Source organism: Apiotrichum porosum (genome assembly GCF_003942205.1).
Source record: "Apiotrichum porosum strain DSM 27194 chromosome Unknown scaffold_3, whole genome shotgun sequence".
Classification (NCBI taxonomy): domain Eukaryota; kingdom Fungi; phylum Basidiomycota; class Tremellomycetes; order Trichosporonales; family Trichosporonaceae; genus Apiotrichum; species Apiotrichum porosum.
In genome coordinates, this window is record NW_021167110.1 from 2,411,009 (window position 1) to 2,428,249 (window position 17,241).

General features: G+C 59.6%; 4 protein-coding genes across 4 annotated transcripts; 3 read left to right on the top strand and 1 right to left on the bottom strand.

Annotated features, from left to right (window-relative positions):
- Window positions 1-26: 26 nt before the first annotated feature.
- On the bottom strand, window positions 27-1,198 carry RPC40 (DNA-directed RNA polymerase core subunit rpc40; the record flags this gene model as incomplete). The annotated part of the gene is made up of 3 exons (XM_028621934.1): window positions 27-947; window positions 1,004-1,075; window positions 1,133-1,198. 3 exons carry the CDS (start codon window positions 1,196-1,198, stop codon window positions 27-29), a joined length of 1,059 nt encoding a protein of 352 aa, XP_028478386.1.
- A 322-nt stretch (window positions 1,199-1,520) lies between these two features.
- On the top strand, window positions 1,521-4,385 carry RAD54 (DNA-dependent ATPase protein rad54; the record flags this gene model as incomplete). Its single annotated transcript, XM_028621935.1, has 12 exons — window positions 1,521-1,879; window positions 1,920-2,286; window positions 2,324-2,399; window positions 2,438-2,569; window positions 2,607-2,834; window positions 2,875-2,921; window positions 2,981-3,170; window positions 3,212-3,506; window positions 3,547-3,817; window positions 3,862-3,986; window positions 4,025-4,228; window positions 4,277-4,385. 12 exons carry the CDS (start codon window positions 1,521-1,523, stop codon window positions 4,383-4,385), a joined length of 2,403 nt encoding a protein of 800 aa, XP_028478387.1.
- A 1,161-nt stretch (window positions 4,386-5,546) lies between these two features.
- Window positions 5,547-7,682, top strand: EHS24_006488 (uncharacterized protein; the record flags this gene model as incomplete). Its single annotated transcript, XM_028621936.1, has 6 exons — window positions 5,547-5,698; window positions 5,752-6,391; window positions 6,432-6,453; window positions 6,500-6,764; window positions 6,803-7,496; window positions 7,560-7,682. 6 exons carry the CDS (start codon window positions 5,547-5,549, stop codon window positions 7,680-7,682), a joined length of 1,896 nt encoding a protein of 631 aa, XP_028478388.1.
- Window positions 7,683-8,819: 1,137 nt separating this feature from the next.
- On the top strand, window positions 8,820-17,027 carry FAB1 (1-phosphatidylinositol-3-phosphate 5-kinase; the record flags this gene model as incomplete). Its single annotated transcript, XM_028621937.1, has 7 exons — window positions 8,820-10,073; window positions 10,121-13,773; window positions 13,819-13,877; window positions 13,916-16,174; window positions 16,218-16,518; window positions 16,565-16,851; window positions 16,903-17,027. 7 exons carry the CDS (start codon window positions 8,820-8,822, stop codon window positions 17,025-17,027), a joined length of 7,938 nt encoding a protein of 2,645 aa, XP_028478389.1.
- Window positions 17,028-17,241: the final 214 nt, after the last annotated feature.

Consider the following 17,241-nt stretch of genomic DNA (forward strand, 5'->3'; position numbering starts at 1 on the left):
TGGGGCCTCTCATCTGTGTCCTTTTTTTACGCCGTGGTGCTCTCCTCGACCGAGAAGAGCTTGTCGAGGCTAGTCTCGACGGCCTTGATCTTGGACAGCATGATCTTGATGGCCTCGGGAACGAGCTCCTGGGGGTCGTACTGACCCGCCGACTCGACAGTGTACATGAAGTGGTCGCGGATACGTGCCAGCTCGACCAAGTCCTTGAATTCGGGGTGACGGAGCACCTCACGCGAGACGGTGTCCTTGCGCGGGTTCTTGACGACAGCCTGGGGCTTTCCGGCCTCGTCGTCCTCGATGGCAATGACACCGGGAGCAAAGCACTGCTGGAACTTTGCCTGGTGCTCGCGCGGGATGGGGCCGCGGAGGATGATGTGCGGCAGGAGACGGTACGATGCGGTAGCGACGGGAGAGAACTTTGCGTGGTCGCCTCCCCTGCCCTTGCGGGCGAAGCAGTGCAGGTCGACGACCTGGCCGGGACGAAGCTTGACGAGGAGGATGTCGTCGAGCACGGGGCGGGGCTCCTTGCCCTTGTACTTTGTGGTCTGGGCGCCCGAGGGAGCCCACTTCATCATGCCGGTGTACACGTTCGAGTCGTGGTACAGCTTGCGCGGGTCGGTCTCTCCCGGAGCAGCGTCGCGTCGCCTGTCACACTTGACGCGAATGTCAAAGACGTGCGTGTCGTTCTCCATGGGCGCCGAGTAGTTTCCGGGCTTAAAGTCCATCGTGCGCGGGTCGATCTTGAGGGGCACAAGACCGACACGGTGGGCGAGGACCTCGTCCTGCATGATGGAGGTGTTGTTCCACACGTACACGTCCTCGATGGCGATGGTGGGGACCTCGGCGATCATGATGCGGCGCAGGGCATTGGCGATCGAGGCGTCGACGCCAACAAGGTCAAACTCGATGGTCGAGGGCGTCAGGCGCTGGACCGAGACGATGAGGTTCTGCAAGACCGTGTTAGCACGAGCTGCTATCCATTCTACCCGGCTTCCAAGCTCACCTCCTTGAACTTGTTCAAGTTCCATGCGTGGTCCTCTCCGGGGTAGTGGCCGGGGAACTCCGAGTTGGAGACCTGTAAGTAACCTGTCAGCGATCCCTGTCTCCGCTGGCGCCAGCAGTCTTGACTTACGGCACCGACACGCTCGGGGAGCACCTGGACATGACGCCTCTTGTCGTCGAGTGAGCGGGTTGCCATGGTGAAGGGGTTGGGTGGGTTGGATGGAGGATAGTCGTCACTAAACACACTCGCAAGATGATTCATGGAGCACAACTTTTGCAGAAAATGGGGGGAACAATTAGGTAAGCAAATTCAATGACCGTTGGGTGGCAAAAACAGACGGTAGGACGAATTTGATTCCGCCGGTTGACGCGACTGACTGTCCTTTTGGGCGACGCGGTCCACAACAACAATATCCCTCGTTCTCGTTCTTCTTCTTCCCCCTCTCTTGACCACCCCTCTCACTTGCTCTGCCACTCTCTCTTATCTTGGACCTCCACCCTCTTCTTGTCCTGCTGCCATGCTGCGCAGGCTACCCACCACCAAAGGAGGCGATCCGCCCATTACCTCGGCCACCTCAGGCGGCTTTGGCATCGTCTCCAAGCCCTTCAAGTCCCCCGGAGCCGCCCTTGCCAACAAGCGCACCACTGTCTTGCCCGCACGCAAGCGCAAGCAGGTCAACTACAAGGAAATGGGCGACGGCGGCGCCGACGATGGCGAGGCTGCCATCAACGACGACGGCAGCCCCAAGAAGAAGATGCGCTTCGAGATGGGCAACAAAGTGTACGAGGATGGCGTGCTGGGAGGTATGGCCAAGTGGTGTACCCGCAAGTTTCCAGTCTACTCGCCAAAGGATAAGGGAACCGTATTTGCCAAGACGTGGGTTGGAATCCTTTACGGCCTATGCTTACCCACGCAGCTTCGCCATCCCGGTCATCACCAACGCCAAGACATCTGAAAAGGTCGTTCACACGCTCTCGTACGCGTCCCTCGGTGCACGACCCCACCCCACTCTTGCCCCTCGCCCACTGCACGACCCGATGGCTGACCACGCCATTGTCCTGTACGACCCCACCATCGACGATAAGCCCGAGCCGCTTACGGAGGAGGAGCTGAACGCCGAGGAGGAACGTAAGCGCGAGGAGGAGGCGCGCGGACCGCACAAGAGCCTCAAGGCCATCTTGGGCATTCAGGATAAGAAGAAGAAGGTCGACGTCAAGGTTCCCGTCGTCATTGACCCGAAGTTGAGCAAGGTCTTGCGTCCTCACCAGATTGAGGGTGTCAAGGTGGGTAAAGATCCCGGTTGTCGTGCTAACCCACCAGTTTCTGTACCGCTCCACCACTGGTCTGCTCGATCCCAAGGCTTGGGGCTGTATCATGGCTGACGAAATGGGACTTGGTGAGCTTGTCTCAGAAACTGACTCAGCTGACCTTTAGGCAAGACCCTCCAGTGTATTGCACTGTTGTACACGCTTCTTAAGCAGTCTCCGGTTGCGGGCAAAGCAACCTGCGAAAAGGTCGTCATTGCCTGCCCCACGTCGCTCGTCGGCAACTGGGCAAACGAACTGGGTGGGTTTATTGTTGTTTCCCTTCTCTGACCCACCAGTCAAGTGGCTTGGTACTGGAGCTATCAACCCCCTGGTCGTGGACGGCAAGGGTGGCAAGGCCGAGCTCATCCCCGCCGTCCGCCGCTGGGTTACCGCTCACGGCCGCGGCATTACGCTGCCAGTCATGATTGTCTCGTACGAGACTCTCCGCACGCTGCAAGAGGAGCTTGTCAACTGCCCCATCGGACTGCTGCTCGCCGACGAGGGTCACCGTCTGAAGAATGCAGGTGAGTGCAGTTATGCTGTCAGTGCCTAACTAACCGCCAGACACCCTCACCTTCCAGTCCCTCACGGCTCTCAACGTCCAACGCCGCGTAATTCTCACAGGAACCCCCATCCAGAACGACCTCTCCGAGTACTTTGCCCTCCTCAGCTTTGCCAACCCGAATATCTGGGCTCCAAGGCCGACTTTAAGAAGAACTTTGAGAACAAAATCCTGCGCGGTCGCGATGCCGACGCGTCAGACAAGGAGAAGCAAGAAAGCGAGGCAAAGTTGAAGGAGCTCAGCGGACTGGTCAGCAAGTTTATCATTCGCCGCACCAACGATCTGCTCTCAAAATATCGTGAGTCAGGTGAAATGCCGACGTGAGCTAACCTGTTTCAGTTCCTGTCAAGTACGAGCACGTCGTCTTCTGCCGCCCCAGCCCCCTTCAGAGCGCGCTATACAACCACTTTGTCAACTCAAAGGACGTGCAGCGTCTCCTTCGTGGCAAGGACTCGCAGCCTCTCAAGGCCATTGGTCTCCTCCGCAAGCTCTGCAACCACCCCGAGCTTCTCAACCTCCCCGAGGACCTCGCTGGCAGCGAGAACCTCCTTCCCGACGACTACGCAGTCGGCAAGTCTGGTCGCGACAGGAGCTTCAACTGCCAGTACTCGGGCAAATTCGTGGTTCTCGAGAGGTGGGTTAATAGCTCCCGGCAAGCTTGCTGACCCGCACAGAATGCTCGACCACATCAGGAACCACACCAATGACAAGATTGTGCTCATCAGCAACGCCACCCAGACGCTTGACCTCATGGAGCGCCTGTGCCGCGTCAAGAAGTACGGTTGCGTGCGTCTCGATGGCTCGATGAACGTGAACAAGCGCTCCAAGATTGTGGACCGCTTCAACGACCCCGAGGGCAAAGAGTTTGTCTTTCTGCTCAGTTCCAAGGCTGGTGGATGCGGCATCAACCTCATTGGCGCCAACCGCCTCATCCTGTTTGATCCAGTGAGTTTCGCTTTACCGTCCTCGGTGCACAGCTAACTCTTCAGGACTGGAACCCAGCCAGCGACCAGCAGGCCCTCGCGCGTGTCTGGCGTGACGGCCAGAAGAAGGAGTGCTTCGTCTACCGTTTCCAGACGACCGGCACGATTGAGGAGAAGATCTTCCAGAGACAGTGAGTTGCCACTTGTTGTATATCACCTGACCACGCAGGTGCCAGAAGCAAAACCTCTCAGCGTGCGTCGTCGACGAGGCCGAGGACACTGCTCGCCACTTTACTCAGGACGACCTCCGCCAGCTGTTCAAGTACAACAAGGAGACCCAGTGCGACACGCACGACACGTACAAGTGCAAGCGTTGCCGCGACGGCAAGCAGTTTGTCAAGTCACCTGCCCTGCTGTATGGCGATGCCAGCACGTGAGTGACGAGTTGACGCGTCTGGGCGCATGCTGACTTCGACATCAGGTGGAACCACTACCCCAACTCGCAGCTGGGCCAAATGCACGACGACCTCCTGCGCGCCGAGCTGGGGTTGCCCGAGGTGTCGTACGTGTTCCAATACATTTCGCACTGAGCGTTGCTGGCTCTATTGGGGTTTCTCGTTTCGTTCTCGACTGCGTTTCTTATAGGGATCACCACCCAAGGTGCTGAGTGCGCCTGGGCGTAGTGGATTGCATCGTTGTACACTGTTTGCATAATAAACGTCAAAGTCATGTATATTTTGTGCCATACTCTGGGCGGAGTGGTGAGATGGCAGCTGCGGGTTACGTGGACAGTCGCGGCAAAAGCCAAAGGAGGAAGACTGGAGAAAGGAAGGAAGGCAGTCGCGTCAGTCACGCGTCACCCACTCCATCATCAACCACATCACTCAACCCTCACTGACAACACCATCACCATCCACCCCATGCCGCACCGTAGCAACGACCACGGAGGCCGCGGTCGGCCTTGGGGTCATGCAGGTGGTCCTGGTGGACAACCTCCACCTCACAATATTGCCACCCAGGCACACCCTCCGCCAGTCTTGCGCGCTCCCTACCCGTCCCCGGACCCTGTCGCCGCGACCACCCAAACATTCCGGCGACAGCGACGAGCCTCTCGTTCCCGACACCGACGCCACGGCCACCGCCCATCTCCAAACCCCAACGACACCCACTTTGACCTGCTCAGCTTTGACGAAGTTCAAGGTGAGAGTAGTCAGATAGGAGGAAGCGCTGTAGATCTTCTTGGGCCCGACGACGACGACGACAAATACGACGACGACAGCTACGACGCGACTTCATCTACGGCCCGCCCGGTACCGTCATTCACTACAACTACAGCGTTACGCGACGCACACACGGCCTCTTCTGGCGCCGATCTCACCGAGAGTATCTGGACAGCGAGTACTATCGAGCGGGTGAAACAGCTCGCCGCGGCTCAACAAACGCACAACGGACGGCCGCTGTACACGCTTTCCGGACCCTCCCCGCCTCCTGCGCCTCTACTCCCACCGCCGTTGGACAGCGATTTGTGGACAGTAGCTGGATTGCCGACTTTTGTGCCATCTGAGTCCGTCGCTGCCTATACATCTGTCTCGCAAGGCTGGCCGTTTGAGGACGCCAACCGGCACACCAACCGTTGGGCGCACGAGTACACCGAGCACCGTCGCGATCAAAACAGCTCCTGGTCCGTCACGCACACAGGTGCAAGCGACAACTCATCCCTGTGGTTTCCTACAGACGACGTGTGGATTCCCATGGACGAACTCCCGCCGCCATCTAGGAGCCAGGCGGGCACGCCGGTGTCTGATGGTTCGTCGCGCAAGGGCAAAGGAGGAGGGGCCAAGTATCGGCGTCCTGGACAGGCCAAGCTGGACCAGCGAGATGAGCCTGGAGGGCTGAGGGAGGCGTAAGTGCCCCCTTCTATGACGTGTGAGATGTTTTGCTGACAGCGGCGTATAGGATGGAAGCGCTGCGAGCAGCGAAAGCCAAGGGCGCAGCAGTCGATGTTCAGCAGCAGGGACCCGTCCGCGGGCCCAAGGGCGACAACGGTGGCAAGACGTTGCCCACTCGCCATCAACAACAACCGGCACACCGAGCCCAGACTCAAGCCCATACACCGTATTCCGCCCCGCGCAAGGCCGCTCCCATTGCTAAGAGCAGGAGCAAGAGCAAAAGCACCATGTCCGCGACCAGCCCAGAGTTCTTCCCCGTCAGACTCCCACCCATGAGCTCCGCCCGTGCTGGCCTGCCCAACGGCAACAGTCATGTCCATGTCCACGACGATGGTACAAACGGGAGTGACACGTTCAACCCCGGGTCAGCGTACCACGAGTACACGTCGAGGCCGTGCCCGCGCTTTGACATGCCCCAACGCATGCTTCACACGGGTGACAAGCTCGAGCGCACGATACTTGAAGACTGGCGCCTTGCCGAACCGTCTCCAGTCCAAAGGCGCTACACGTCTGCGATACTGCAAAGAATCACCCAGGAGCTCAACCGGGTGCTGAGGAGTGGAAGCAGGTTTGAGGTGGATGTGTTTGGTAGTATGTCGTGGGGCGGCGCGACTGGAAAAGGAGGTGACTTGGACCTTGTGGTCATTGTGAGTTGTACTACTCTGGACTGCAACTGACGCTCCACAGGACAAGAACATGCCATTGTGCTGTACGTTTACCAAACACCCGTGTTACAGCCTTATCTGACGACCCAGACCAGCCGAACCTCTGGACCGCCAGTGAAGACACTGCCTCGTCTGCTGGATCCAGCAGAAGCGGCCCCAACAGACGTCGCCCAGCGGCCAAACTCAAGGGGGTCCCCCAAGTATACAGCATGTACTGGCTGTCAAACTTCCTCTCGAACACACCCGGGTTTGGGGGCATCAAGGCGATCGTACATGCCACAACTCCCATCGTCAAGTTCAAGGCGGTTGCAGGGGACCTGGATTGCGATATTAATGTCAATGACTTGGGCGGGTGGTGAGCTTACAATGGCGGGAGTTCAAGCTGACATACAGGTACAACTCGGCGCTGATACTTGCATACTGCAAGGTGTCGCCCTTTGTCTTCCGTCCCATGATCCATGCCATGAAGAAGTGGCTCTCGGCCAACAACCTCAACGACCCTTCTGCCGCCAACGGGCCGGCCTCCATGTCGTCGTACTGCCTCACGCTCATGGTCATCGGTTACCTTCAGCATATTGGCGAGTTGCCCAACTTGCAAGAAGGCGTCGAGGCCCCCGTTCCCTTCTACCACGAGGACGAGCACCACGCCAATGTCATCTGGGTCGGGTACGGCAGGCCAAAGGGCCAGGCAGCACATATATGGTTCCGCACAAAACCGCCTGCGGGATGGACGCGCCGCGACCCCGACCTCACGGCTGCAGACGCGATCCGCAGTTTCTTCAACTTCTTCTCGCGCGACGGGCCCGGTCTTAAATTCGACATGCGTACCCAGCTCGTGTCCGTTCTGAACGGCGGCATCATCGCCCGGTCTCAGCCTCAGGGCGATTCCGCCCGTCGCAGGAACGAGTACCGGCGCGAAATCAACGCCCAGGGACTGAGTAAAGAGACCATGGTGGCGCTTATGAAGACTTTCAATGCCGAGAACGACCCCAAGGTCTCGCACATGGGCACGGGGGCGGGAAACATCCAGCCTGGGGAGTGGGAGGACAAGCACTTGGTCATACAGGACCCGTTCATTTGGGAGAAGGTAAGTGGCAGAAAGAGTGCGGGGGGTACGACGGAAGAATGAGGCTGACACGCGTGTGCGCAGAACTGTGCGGCAAGCATGTCCAAAGAGGCCATAGAAAAGTTGTTGAAGGCTATCAAGGGCACACAACTACTGTTGACGCGTAACCGCGACGCTCGGCTGAGCGATTTTCTTGTCCCGCACTAGTAGGGGAGGCGGGGTGTAGTTTGAAGCATATGTCACTATCCATGTTAATCCACGAGGCGAGCTCTGGGGACCAGTGGCGTACCGCCATGGTCTATCCATCATGCCCAGAACGATATATTGACCAGACTCCCGTACTCCCGGCCAACCACTCTCACACCTGTTGTCTCCATGGCCTGCAGTGTCCTCTAACTCCCGCCGAACTACAGAACCAAACGTGCCACTCATGCTCGAGTCCAGGTCCACGATGCGAGAAACGAGCGAGGAGAGCCAACTGGCCAAGCAGTGGTGCCGATACTCTATCGGTACTGATGTGAGACTCGTCAAGCCGACCGTTCCAACGGGCGCGCAGGCCGACAGGTGACCAGGCCAAACAAGTGCTTGGGCCCAAACCTCGTTTGGCCCGGCAACTGCATTTTATAGCGGCTGTTTTTCCTACCCAACCATCGCGGTGGGCTGTGTGTACACGACTGGTTAAGCGCGCTTTACATATATTATCCAGTTGGCAGTTTATCGAGATAAAAGGCTGGTGTGGCAAGGCCTGGAGGTCGCCATCGGACTTTTTGTGCCCCTGGCCACGAGGTTCGAATCTGTGGTCGTTTTGTAAAACCCAGTCGGCCATTTTGATACGGAGGTATTGGATGGGACTGTATACGTGCTTTTCACACGCCCATCGAAAGAAGGATCTGAATCTTTAACAGCAACGTAAATGAAGTTGGAAAAGGCTGACATGGGCCCTGGGAAGAAGCTTCTCTTTGCCAACCCACACTCTGTACTGATGGTACTGACGCGTTCGTTTATTGCTGCGCAATTTGGACGCTGATAAGAACGAACGTTTCTAATGGGCCGCGCGCACATCGAGGCGCGGGCGGTGGAGGGCTGGGCGCGGGATCAAATATTGGCCACCCAAACGCAGCTGACATCACCTGGTCCGTGTTTGAGCCCCGCGTCAACGACTGGCGAAGACCAAGGCGACGACGACCAACACACGCTTTCTGCTTCTCGCTCAGTCATCATTCAACCCATCTCTCGTCCTCGCTTCCTCCCTCGTTCCCACAACCACTCAACAATGCCATATACCCCGCTCATATAATCTCTCGCCTCGCCCTCCCGGACCTCCCCCCGCGCGCGCCGTACACAATGTCCGGCCTCGACACCCACCTCACCATCGACACTGGTCCACCCACAGCAGCATCGGCATCGGTGGCCAGCTCATCCCGCCCCTCCCCCGTCTCGGGACTAACCACCTTCCCCAACCCATTCGCAGACGAGCCCGAGCCGGGCCTCCTCCCTTCCATCCTCTCAAAGGTCAAGTCAACATTCTCCTCCTCAGCCTCCGTCCCCGCCGTCCCGGCCGCCAAGGCAATCGACAAGGACAAGGCGGCAGTAGCAGCAGCAGCAACGGCCGCGGCGTCCGTCTCCACCACGACCGACGGCAGCAATGGCGGAGGACCACCCGTGCAGACCGAGGCTCAAGCCATCGCCGAGGCTGCACGCAAGCAAGCGTACGCGCACGCACAAGCAGCAGCCAGCGCCGCTGCCGCTCAGGCCGCCCACACACAATCATCCCAGACCGCACCGCAGCTCACAGGGAAACGCGGTGTTGGGGGCTCGCAACTGTCCATCACCGCCCCTTCCGGTGAAGTGTCGCCCTCCCCGCTGCTCTCCCCGACCATGGCGCCCCCTGCGCTCCCTGTGCCGTCGCGGCCCTCACAGACGTCCATGTCCGCCAACACGCCGCCCACGGCCGCTTCGTCCCAAGCTCCCTCGGTGTCGTCCTTGTCCAGCGCTCCCGGCGGCCAGCCCGTGGCCCGGCGACACTTGGTCCCTGGCGAACGGAACTGGCGCCCCGCCGGTGCCGCCCCGGCCCAGGTGACTGTGTCGCCCGTCACGAGTATGACGACGACCGTGCCGAGCAGGGCCGAGGGCGAGGCGAGCGGCGGCGGAGGCAGCGGCGCGGGTACCATGGGCCCACCGCCACCCCTGCGTCTTTCGGCGCACCACGGCCACGGTCATGGCCATGGCCACGCGTCCGTCCCGTCCATCTCTATTGACGTCCCGTCTGTCCCCATGTCCGCCACGGGCTCGATCTCGCGGGGCAAGAACATTAGCGGTCGCCTGAGGCGAGGCTCGATCGGCACCCTCCCAGACTCGCCCTCGAGCGTCTCGCTGTCGGCCATGATCTCCGCAAGTGCAGAGCTGAGCCAAAACAACTTTTCGTTTGTCCCGGGATTTCAGCTGCCCGCAGAAGACACGCGCAGTGTGCGAAGTCTTGGGTTTACGAAGCGGCCTGGAAGTGTGAGCAAGATCATTCGCCGGATGCGCGGCGAGGGTTTAAGCAAGCACTACTGGATGGAGGACGACAACTGCAAGGAGTGCTATGACTGCAAATCAGTGAGCTTGCGGTATCTCACGGAGGGGACGAAGCTGACGCGTCTCAGGTGTTCACAACATGGCGGCGAAAGCACCATTGTCGTATCTGTGGCCAGATCTTTTGCGGTCGATGTGCGTCCAACATTATCGGTGCCCGCCGGTTCGGGCAGGACGGTATGGTGCGCGTGTGCAACCTGTGTCTCAAGATCATGGAGGACTATGACGACGAAGACGACCGCCGATCCATCAACTCGGCCATGTCCAGTCTTCCGGAGCGAGTCATCTCGCCCGAGATGCAGTTTGCCGCGTCACCATACGCCGCAAGCCAGCTGTTCACCCGCCACGGCAACGAGTCGCTCACCGCCATTGACGAGTCGCAAGTGACACGGTACTGGAGTCGCGGTAACCGGGACCGTGATCGTGACGACATCCCAGAACGGCCATTCACGCCCGAGGACCCAAGTGACATTTCAGACAGCGAGGAGGGCCACATATGGCAGAGTACGCGACCCAGCGCTTGTGCTCCGTTCCGACGCATGCACGGCGGCGACGACTCGGACGAGCAGCCTCAAAGTCTCGTTGCGTCTCAAACACCGAGTCCCGGGGCTGGTGCCGACGGCAGGGACAGGCGTGTGGGATTCCCCAACGACATGCCCCACGTCATGTTTCCTCGTACAGACACAATCGACTCTGACGACGGCCGCGCCATGAACGAGTCGATACACCAACAGTTGACGATGGGTTTGCGCACTCGAATCAGCTCGATGGCGAGCCTACGCGGCCTGAACGCCTTGCTGGATTCGGACAGGAAAGATGGCCTGTGGCGTGCAAGGTCACACTCGTTTGCCACCAAGGACGAGATCCTTGCTGCTCCTTCGCTCACCCATTTCAGCAACATGCTGCAGCAGTCCATCGAGCGGGCCGAGATTCCAAACCCCCCAACATGGCACCGAGTGCTGAGCCGTCTCTTGCTCCGTGTCTCGACCAACTTGCGGCCCGTGGTGCGCGCTGGCGACTCGATCGACGTTCGCACCTATGTCAAGATTAAAAAAGTGCCCGGCGGTAAGATTATCGATTCCGAGTACGTTGACGGCATCGTCATCACCAAGAATGTCGCGCACAAAGGCATGGCCCGTCGACTCGTCAACCCGCGTATCATGGTCATTACATTCCCGCTCGACTACCACCGCGTCGAGACACAGTTCATGTCGCTGGATCCGATCATGAAGCAGGAGCGCGACTACCTCCGTCTCTTGACAAAGCGTATCATCGACCTCCGACCACACATTGTGCTCGTTGAGCGGTTCGTCTCGCGCATCGCACTCGAGTTTTTGCACGAGGCCAACATTGTCGTTGCTCGCGGTGTCAAGTTCTCCGCCATCCACCAAGTCGCGCGGTGTACACATGCCGACATTATCGGTTCGATGGACCGACTGGCCCTCGAGCCCCGTCTGGGTCGCTGCGCCGACTTTAGGGTACAGACGTTTGAGCACCAGCAGATCCCTGGCCGGCGCAAGACGTACATGCGGTTTGAGGGCACGCACAATGGCTTTGGCGGCACGATCATCTTGCGCGGTGGCGACTTGGCGACGTTGACCAAAGTCAAGGTCATTGCCGACTTCATGGCCCTGGTCGCTTACCACCTCAAGAACGAGGCGCTACTCTACCGCGACGAGTTCCACATGATGCCCATACATCCACCATTGCCTGAAGAGTATGAGGAACTGCTGAAAACGCTGGCCGCTGGCGACTTTGACCCCAGCAACGCCTTTAGCAACAAGGACGACCCCGAGGACCATTCGACTCCGAATCCGTCCGAGAGCGACGTGGAGAAGGAGCAGGCTCAATACGATGCCCTCCGCCTCTCGAAGCAGATTGCAGAGTCTCTCGAGCCGTACCTCACCACAGTGCTGTCCGCGTCGGTGGCTGTGCGCTTTCCGCCTCCATACGCCCTCGCCAAGATGGCTGCTTTGGACCGTACGCTCACGGAACTGCGCATCAAGAGGGATGAGTATGAAGCCGAGCAGATTCTGAAGGAGGAGAAGCGTGTCACCGCCCTCGCAGTAGCGGCAGCGGCGCCACCTCCCGTGTTTTCGCCAACACCAACACCTGTCCTTGCGCCGACGCCGACGCCGGCACCGCCACCACCCCTTCCTGCGGCTGCTCCAGCTCCAGCCCCAGCTCCAGTTGCCGCTCCAGTTGCCGCTCCAGTTGCCGCTCCAGCTCCAGCACCAGCTCCAGCACCAGCTCCAGCACCAGCTCCAGCTCCTGCTCCAGCCCCTGCTCCAGCCCCTGCTACAGCCGCTGCTCCAGTTGCCGCTCCAGCTCCAGTTGCCGCTCCAGCTCCAGCCCCTGCTCCAGTTCCTGCTGCAGCTCCTGCTGCTGCTGCTCCAGCTCCAGCTCCAGTTGCCGCTCCTGCTCCTGTTTCCGTCGCCGCTCCTGCCCCGGAGCAGCCCGTTAAGGTGGTCCTGGAGACCGATACTGGCGAAATGGTGACCCCACCGGCTGTCTCTCCTGTCCCCGACGTGGACGCCGCAGTGTCGTCTTCAACTTCCCAAGCCTCAGTTTCGCAGCCACCTACCCCAAGCCCCACTCCTCCACTTGGTCTCCCGCTCATGCCAGCCCCGCCTCCACCGGCCGGCACGACCCAGGCTTCGGTTATCCGTCCCATGGCCGCACCAGCGCCTTTGCCGCCAAGTGCGCCCCCGAGCCAGCTACTTACGCTGCCCACGAAAGGTGCCATCGGCGATCCCTACCGCATCCTGTTGAAGCCTGACGAATATACGGAAGCGAGCAAGCTCGCGTTTGTCGCCCACGACCATGCGGAGCAGGTCAAGATCTGGCAACACTACGTCAAGCGTCACCCTACACCCCTTCATCCCAAAGACTACCAGGGCATCATCTACCTGCAGTCTCTTTACCGCCAGGGTCAGGATAAGCCGTGTACCGAGCCCATGCGTCACCAGATCAACTTTTACCAGGATGATGACCAAACCCTGGGCCAGTTTCTCTCTGCCATGGTCAGCAACGCTGCGCACCGGTGCCCGAACAAGGCCTGCGACCAGCTCATGCTCTTTCACTACGATGTGCTGGTCCACGCCGACCGCCGTCTCCAAGTTGTCATGGAGCAGTTCATGTGCCCTCTGCCAGGCCACGAGGAGCAGATCGTCACCTGGTCCTACTGCCGACAGTGCAACCGCAGCTGGGACCCGATCATCATCCACGAGGAGACGTGGCGCATGTCCTGGGGAGCATACCTCGAGCACTGCTTCTACCCGCCCAAGACGGTCACGGGATTCGAGTGCACGCACGACGCGTACCGCGACCACATTCGCTATTTCGCCCACCTCAACATGGTTATTCGTATCCACAATGACGAGGTTGAGCTGTTTGAACCTGTCCGACCGTCGACGAAGCTCATGGTGCGCGTCGAGGACAAAGTCCGACTCAAGAACCAAGAGTACGAGAGCGCGCTCCAGAAGACGGCCACGTTCTTCGATTCCGTCCTCTTCCGCTTGAGAAGCTTTACAGACGACTTGGTCGACCCAGAAAAGCTGCCGCGGCTTCGTCAGGACCGCGATAGCTTCCTCTCGCGCGCGGTGGGCGACAGAGACGAGATTGTCAACATGCTTAACAGGACGTACAAGCAGACCCCGGCGACAGATGTGCTTTCCATGAACGTGGTGCTCCAGGCCCTCCAGGACAAGGTCATCCAGTGGGAGTGAGTACACAGCTTCCGTACACGCGAATGGCGCTAACTGGGCAGCACCGAGTTCCTCGAGGTCGAGAAGATGTATATGCCCACGGAGAAGGATTTGAGGAGAAGTGGGTTACTCCAAAGGTACGGCAGGCTAACCACGCAGTGACTGCAACGCACCTGAAGCGCCTGTTCCCGACCCAAGACCCCTTTGGCACCATGGACAAGACAATGGCCAACCTCTCTGTGCCCGAGGTGGATGAGCGTGAAAAGTCCGAGGGCTCCACGGAATCGAAGCTCCCATCACCTACTCTCACCGAGAGCGTGGAGGCGACTCTGCAGCTTCCGGACAGCGGGCCAACGACCGACTCGCCCATGTCGCTGGACGAGGCAGCTGCCAACCCTCTGGATACTGCCGCTATGCAGCTAGAGGGCATCACTGCCTCGTACGACTCTATCACGCCGACTCCTACCTTGGCCCGCATTTCCAGCCCATTCACCACGGCCGACGTCCCGCGCGATTATGACAGCGACTCGACCATCTCGGCCATCCCCGGCCGCTCCATTCCCAAGACGTACACCGCCGCGGACCTTGCCTCCAGCGGCGTGGATAGCGACACACATGGGTTCGTCTCTCGCTTGCCCAGGCGTACCCGTCCAGCACCCAGTGTCGCCGATCTCGTCAAACGCTTTCAAGAGTCTATGGGCCAGACACCGCAGTTTGAGCCCATCCCCAACCAGGACATTCCGTCGTCCATGGAACGTCCACGCTCCGCCGGAGGCACGACCCGTCGCGTTCGTCCAGAGCCGGACGTGTCGGACAGTGACGTGAATGTCGGTGTGCTTCCTGTGCGGCCGAGACTTCGCGGCAGACGCGAGCAACCGTCCAAGTCCCGTATGGAGCCACGATCGACACTGTTATCAGAGGGTGAACGCAGCTATGCTGTCAACGCCGCCCGCGTTGTATCGCATACCGCACGCCGCTCCGCCACCGTCGACGCCTCGAGTAGTACCCGTGGCGGACGTATCTCGCGTACGACCTCCCCTACACCGAGTCACAGGTCTCGTGATGGCCTCTTAGCCGCGCCGTCGCCATGCCTGCCGCTCACCAAGGCCGCGAGTCACGAGGGCAAGCCTCGTATCGCAGGCAAGGGCCGCACTCCACGCAAGGCCACAGACGTGCTTGCTCCCCCAGGCCAGCCGTCCCCCGGCGGCGGTCTGATCCGCGGCCTGCCCCGCCGTGTCATTGGTGCTGGATCACGCGTCACGTCCATCGCTCGCCACTTTGACAAGATTTCTCGTGAGGCCGAACGTGATCGCCAAAAGCGTATTTCCATCGCTAGGGGCAAGCGTGCGGGCCGTGTTGGCGTCACAAAGGCCAAAGTCCAAGTCTTCAACAATATGCGCGATGCGTTCAAGGACGAGTTTGACTCGGACTCGAGTGCAGCGGACAATGAGGAGGATGAAGGCGACGCGTCGGACGGAAGTGTCGATTCAACGGGCCGTGCTCGGCCTAGGCGTAAAGTGTCGTCGCCAACCAAAGGTGCCTCTCCTCTCCCTCAGCCTATCGAGGGTGCAGGTCCTTCAGAGTCGACGCACACCGAGACTCCTCCGCAGGCCTCGACTCCCGAAGACCAAGTGACTGCACCCACTGCCGGACCCAGTGGTGTCCTCAGCGACAGTGCCACAGACGGTGGCGGCACTGGCACCAGCACACGTAACAAGGACCGTCTACACATTGAGCTCGCGCCATTCGACACCAACGCTCCATTGCCACCCATGACGCCCCAGCCCCAGCAGCCCGCCACGACAGACACACAGGACGAAGGTGGTCCGCGCAAGGGTTTCAGCCAGTTGTCCCAGATGAGCGAGAGCGAGATGAGTTCTGGCGGCGGCGAGACCCGGTCTTCCATCCTCAAGACCCTCACTGGCCTCTGGGCGTTCCGCGCTGGCGATTTCACGCCGCTGGAGTACCCGCTCTCAGCGGCTGAACACATTTTTGCAGACTCGCGTGTAATTGTGCGTGAAAACGAGCCCACGTCCATTATCGCATTCACCCTCAGCTCCAAGACGTACCGCGACCAAATGCGCAGTGTCGCCGCTGCGGCCAAGGCCCGCCGACACGAGCCGTCCGGTCTTGATGACCTGTCCATGACCTCGGACCGCCAGTGGGACATTATCAGCATTGACGAAGGTATGGAGGCCGACGACCCGTCACGCCGCGAGGGCGAAGTGGGCACCCACCTGAAATACGACTTTGAGACTGGTTCCAGCACCATCTCGTGTCGCATCTTCTTTGCCGAGCAGTTTGCTGCGCTCAGGCAGGCGTGCCAGTGCGAGGACATATTTGTCGAGTCGCTCGCCAGGTGTGCCAAGTTTGACGCCTCGGGCGGCAAGTCGGGTAGCGCCTTCCTCAAGACCAAGGGTGGGTTGCATCGTTTTGTGTCAATGGCTAACCCGGACTACAGACGACCGCTTCATCGTCAAGGAAATCTCGCGATTCGAGATGGACGCTCTCACCAAGTTCGCCCCGGCATACTTCGAGTACACGTCCACTGCCCACCAGCGCGGCCGGCCGACCGCGTTGGCCAAGACGTACGGCTTTTTCAAGATTGGATACCGCAACGCCGTGACTGGACGCTCGATGCACATGAACGTGCTGGTGCAGGAGAACCTGTTCTATTCGCGGACGTTTGCAAAGATCTACGACCTCAAGGGCAGCACAAGGAACCGTCTCATCAAGCCGACCGGCAAGGTCAACGAGGTGCTGTAAGTCTGCTCGTCGTTACCGCCCCTGCTTGAGCTGACATGCCAGGCTCGACGAAAACCTCATGGAGACGGCGTACACTGCGCCCCTCTACCTCCGCGACCACTCGAAGCGTATCCTCCGGACCGCACTGTGGAACGACACGCTGTTCCTCTCCAACCTCAACGTCATGGACTACTCCCTCGTTGTTGGCGTGGACACGGAGAACAACGAGCTGGTCGTCGGTGTCGTCGACTACATCCGCACGTTTACGTGGGATAAAAAGGTCGAGTCGTGGGTCAAGGATTTGGGTGGTGGCGGCAGGGGCGATCCAACAATCGTGACCCCATTGCAGTGTGAGTTGGCATGGAGTCACAAGCTTGAGGGGCTCAACTGACTGTATACAGACCGGAAACGCTTCCGCACCGCCATGGACAGGTACTACTTCCCCTCCGTCCCGGACAGGTGGGACGTGGCGGGCGCCGACGAGCCAGCCGCAGACGAGGAGGGCCCCACGCTGCTGGGCATGTAGGCGACAGGCAATTTTGCCTTAATCAAAGAAAACCAAAAAGAAGGACGAAAACGTTTAGAGAGAAGGAAGGAGGGACTCGTGCATGGTGCAGGCCCACATTTATATCAATTAGTGTACCATTTTTGTTTTTATTTTCTCAAAAGATTTCGGGCCTGCACCCATTTCTGATGTCTCTTTTGTTATGTATAGCTCCTGCTCCTTCTTCACTTCCGCT